This window comes from Oryx dammah, unplaced genomic scaffold (genome assembly GCF_014754425.2).
Source record: "Oryx dammah isolate SB20612 unplaced genomic scaffold, SCBI_Odam_1.1 HiC_scaffold_17, whole genome shotgun sequence".
NCBI lineage: Eukaryota > Metazoa > Chordata > Mammalia > Artiodactyla > Bovidae > Oryx > Oryx dammah.
The window spans coordinates 37,401,515-37,405,870 of NW_024070201.1; the positions used below are offsets into that span (position 1 = coordinate 37,401,515).

Consider the following 4,356-nt stretch of genomic DNA (forward strand, 5'->3'; position numbering starts at 1 on the left):
TTGGACTTTAACTTATTGGGACTTCACTTCCAAGAGGGGGGAATCTAATTTTTTTTAAATATAATTTCTCCATGGAATTTGATTATGGGATGTGAAGTATCTTATTGTTAGGATGTTATTTGGAGTATTTTTATGTCATCACTTGGTACCATTGTGGAATCCCTAATGAGCTATATGCATATTGTAGCCATGAACATGCACTGCTCAGATCTCCATCTGCAGGAAGTTCAATGGACTGACAGTCTCTGGATCCACCGCTATGTTTACATTAAGGCCAGCTTTCCAACCAGCTACTCCCAACCAACAACTGAGGATGGTTAGAGTATTAAATAAAGTAGGTTGGGAAATAAGTAAAGAATTTGTTTTCATCCTGGGGCACAAGGTCACCTTTAAGTTAATTTATTTAATGGACTCATCTGGCCTGTTTCAGAACATTCAGTATATCAGGAGGACCCATAGAAAAGCATGACTAACTCCCCTGGCGGAACAACCCTATGAAAGTAAGAACTGTACTGTCCTGAAAATCTGCTCATTTTTTCCCCTCAAGGGCACAGCCAGAGAGCCTGGTTGATTGTAAATTAAATGGTCAAGCCCAGTGGATTAAGAGAACAAATGTCTGGGAAATGTTTAGGGGTACAACTTTCTTCCTCTTATTCTGATTTTAGAAGGAGCTTTATTTCATTTTAGAAGGAGCTTCACTAATATAATACCCTTTGTCCACTCTCTGTCGACCCCTGTTTCCTTCCACAGGGAAAGAGGGAGTGGTTTTCTTCCTGATGAGTTAGAAGAATTTTTAAATGCTTGTCTCTGCCCCTTCCTGTTTCATTTTAACTTGGGATCCACAGACAGCACGCCCTCTATCCTGCTCCTTCGTGCTGTAGGGTTACAGTGTTGGGCTCCTGTGGGGCGGGGCTGTGGAAGACAAGCAGGTTCCACTGGCGTTGCATGTGGGGAAGCCTATAATGGTGATACATCTAAGCCACATGTATAATTCTGGTCTTTAAAAGTTTAGCAGGTGACACTTTCATCACCATCTGTCTTCTCCTTTTCTGCTCCATAATTGGTGCTGAACTCTGGTATGGAGATTAATGATATATATCTTTCCCTTTTTGACTTCCTTGGTGGCTCAGACGGTAAGGCATCTGTCTACAATGTGGGAGACCCGGGTTCGATCCCTGGGTCGGGAAGATCCCCTGGAGAAGGAAATGGCAATCCACTCCAGTACTCCTGCCTGGAAAATCCCATGGGTGGAGGAGACTGGTAGACTACAGTAGACCATGGGGTCGCAAAGAGCCGGACACCTGAGTGACTTCACTTTCACTTTCACCTTCCCTTTTTATCTAGGAGGAAACTGAGATACAGTGAGATGAGCAATATTCTCAAGATCATACAGCTAACAAGTAGCAGAGTAACAATTCAAGCAAAAGTCGAGTTCTTAGCTTCTATGCTTTCTCGTTTTGTCATTTCTTATTACAGTTCTATTTCCATGACGAAAGGTTTTGATGCACATGAACTAGAAACATTAAACTAGTGAATACATTAGTAGTGTTGGTAAGATTTGGTTCTGTCATCTTGCATTTATTTATCCGGATTATTTTGAAACTCTAAATTGTAACATTTGAAATCTCTCACTGAATGTCTTGACAAATATTTCCAAAGAGGTTATTTGAAGGAAAACATACCTTCTAATTATCTTGTTCTCACATGTAGACCTCTAGCACAAGACAAGGAATGGACCAAAACTGTGTTTCCCCCCAGTATTTTCATCTTTGTATTGGGAACCTGGAAAGGCTTGATTTAGGTATTTCAAGCAGCCTGAACAAAATAGTCAAGGAATTAGAATTACAATGATAAAGAATTAATCTTAAAATTCAAGCAAAATTCATCAAACTTATATATCTATTCCACACTTTCAGGCATTCACTGTCAGTCACTGGTTCTGTTTTGTCTGGATTGTTCTATTGTCTGTAAAGCACTGTTGATTTATGCAGTGATTTGAATATTTTCTTTAAACCTATTTTATAAAAATAAGTGGAAAGCAGAAAAATAAAATGCTAATACTTAGGACTATTCAAGTAAGACAAAGATGGAAATTATTAGGCATGCTACAAGCAGCAAGTATTTGGCCTCATTTAAATTCTTATTGGATTTACACTGGTCAACTGTTTAATTACAAATGCAAGAAACAAATTTTAAGCATTTTTTCAAAATGCAAAGATATAGTGACAGATGTAGATCCATAAAAGTATGAATTGGAAATCAGTATCAAGAAATATTTCAACCTTGTCCCGGAAGCAATCGCTGCAGCCGGAGGTTTCTGGGCTTGCTCGCGGGGCGCATTTCCTTTTTGTCTGACATCTTAGCGAGGAGGCGGCAGTGGTTGCAGCTGCTTTCCGGGCGGGCTTCGCTCTGCCGCCCAAGGACGACAAGAAGAAGAAAGATGCCGGAAAATCGGCCAAGGAAGACAAAGATCCAGTGAACAAATCTGGGGGCAAGGCCAAAAAGAAGAAGTGGTCCAAAGGCAAAGTTCGGGACAAGCTCAATAACCTAGTCTTGTTTGACAAAGCAACATATGACAAACTCTGTAAAGAAGTTCCCAACTATAAGCTTATAACTCCAGCTGTGGTCTCTGAGAGACTGAAGATTCGTGGTTCCCTGGCCAGAGCAGCCCTTCAGGAACTCCTTAGTAAAGGACTTATTAAACTGGTTTCAAAGCACAGAGCTCAAGTGATTTACACCAGAAACACCAAGGGTGGAGATGCCCCAGCTGCTGGTGGAGATGCATGAACAGGTCCCACCAGCTGTACATTTTGAAAAATAAAACTTTATTAAATTAAAAAAAAAAAAGAAAAGAAATATTTCAGGAAACTTCCCCACAAAGAGTTGGACATAACTAAGGATGCCACATGCTTCCCTGCTGGTCCAGGAGTTAAGACTCCATGAGTCCAATGCAGAAGGCACAGGTTCCACCAATGATGTGGGAACTAAGATCCCACATGAAGCCACAAAAAATAAAAGGTGAAAGATAATTCTAAAAGGAAAAAGAAATTTGCAAAGAGAATTTTTAGTTCTATAGCTCAGTTAACAGGGCTCGAGGTTGTGGCTTGATTCCTATATGAGGGGAAAAACAAGATGAATACTTAAGTTTCTCTTGAGTAAGTCAGCGCATGATCTGTGTTTGATTCCCCACAAGTCTCCTGAAAAATTGCTTTTAGCAAGTCCTTCCCAACATTAAAATATATTTCTTCTGACCAAGCTGAGAGAGCTAGAATTTAAAGACGGACGTTATTTTAGGAAACTCATTCTGACGTACGTTTGGTGTTTAAATTATATGTAGAATGTCTGGTATGGGGTTAGAACCCTTGATAAAGTGCTCACAGTGAGAAAGCTTAGTCAGTTTCCTCTGTTTCCCTACTTGATGCTTCTGCTCCTCCCTTCCCACTTGCCATCAGGCTGCCTTGCCATCCAAGGTTAAGAGGGAGGTAAATAAGAACAAAGGGGCAGGAAATGTCTTACCTGACTGGCACCAAGGGACTCTGGCGCTGGTTTTCTTTAGCTGTGGCAAAATGTTAAAGCCCTTTCTTTCTGGTTGATGTTCAAAGCTGACTATTCTTCTCATGGGTGGTTTCATGGGTACTTTGGAGGCTCCCACGTTGAACTGCCTGTCCTGTGGGTAAAACATTTGCTTCCATCTGCTGACTTATGCTTCCTCCCACAGTAGTGGGAACCAGGTGAACCAACCCTCTGTTTGGGTCACTTCACTCAAGGATAACTCTTGAGTGAAATTTGAAATGGCTCCAGGTCGGCTCTCTTCAGCTGAACCCACGTGGAATCCATGAGAAACACCACCTTTGTCCTTGCTTTCAGTGTACTCAACGCAGGCTGCATTCTGTCTCTTTCTTTCTCTGCACTTTAGACCAACATCTTCAAGCCTCTTGTCTTGTCTATCCAAGCTTGGTTATTTAAACTTTATCACCACCTTATCCATTGCAAATATGGCTACTCCAAGTATAAGCATGATTTCCCATTCCCCCTTCCAAAAAAAAATAGGGTCACACTGCAAGCATTTCATAGATTATAAACTTATAAGACAATAATAATTACATAGATAAGATGACAAAATATAAAATCATATCAATATTATAGTTACAGTATATAAACATTATATTACAGCATAATTAATTATAATTATGTATATAATTATAAAATATAAAATTATATGCATAAACAAGTTTCAATAACTAGCATTCTTTCATGGCTTTGAAGGGAGCTGGAAAGCCTGGCACAGAGCTCTCTGCTTAATGAATGTACCAAGTCAAGGATGAAAGTATGAAACAAGGTCCACTCTTTTCTCGC

At 40.2% G+C, this 4,356-nt stretch overlaps 1 protein-coding gene and 1 long non-coding RNA gene across 2 annotated transcripts; both read left to right on the plus strand.

Annotated features, from left to right (window-relative positions):
* Positions 1–438: 438 nt before the first annotated feature.
* LOC120876426 lies at positions 439–1,542 on the plus strand. The gene is made up of 2 exons (XR_005724171.1): positions 439–500; positions 1,345–1,542. It is a non-coding gene; the product is annotated as an uncharacterized LOC120876426 (long non-coding RNA).
* A 544-nt stretch (positions 1,543–2,086) lies between these two features.
* Positions 2,087–2,834, plus strand: LOC120875866 (40S ribosomal protein S25-like). The gene is made up of 2 exons (XM_040257627.1): positions 2,087–2,118; positions 2,364–2,834. Exons 1-2 carry the CDS (start codon positions 2,087–2,089, stop codon positions 2,785–2,787), a joined length of 456 nt encoding a protein of 151 aa, XP_040113561.1. The 3' UTR covers positions 2,788–2,834.
* The last annotated feature ends 1,522 nt before the right edge of the window (positions 2,835–4,356 follow it).

What these genes read in the sequence shown, in the direction of transcription:
- LOC120875866 (XM_040257627.1), top strand. Translation starts at nt 2,087, where the DNA reads ATGGAAATTATTAGGCATGCTACAAGCAGCAA. An exon ending in AGGCATGCTACAAGCAGCAA is followed by an intron (nt 2,119 to 2,363) that starts GTATTTGGCCTC and finishes CTGACATCTTAG; the next exon opens with CGAGGAGGCGGCAGTGGTTG.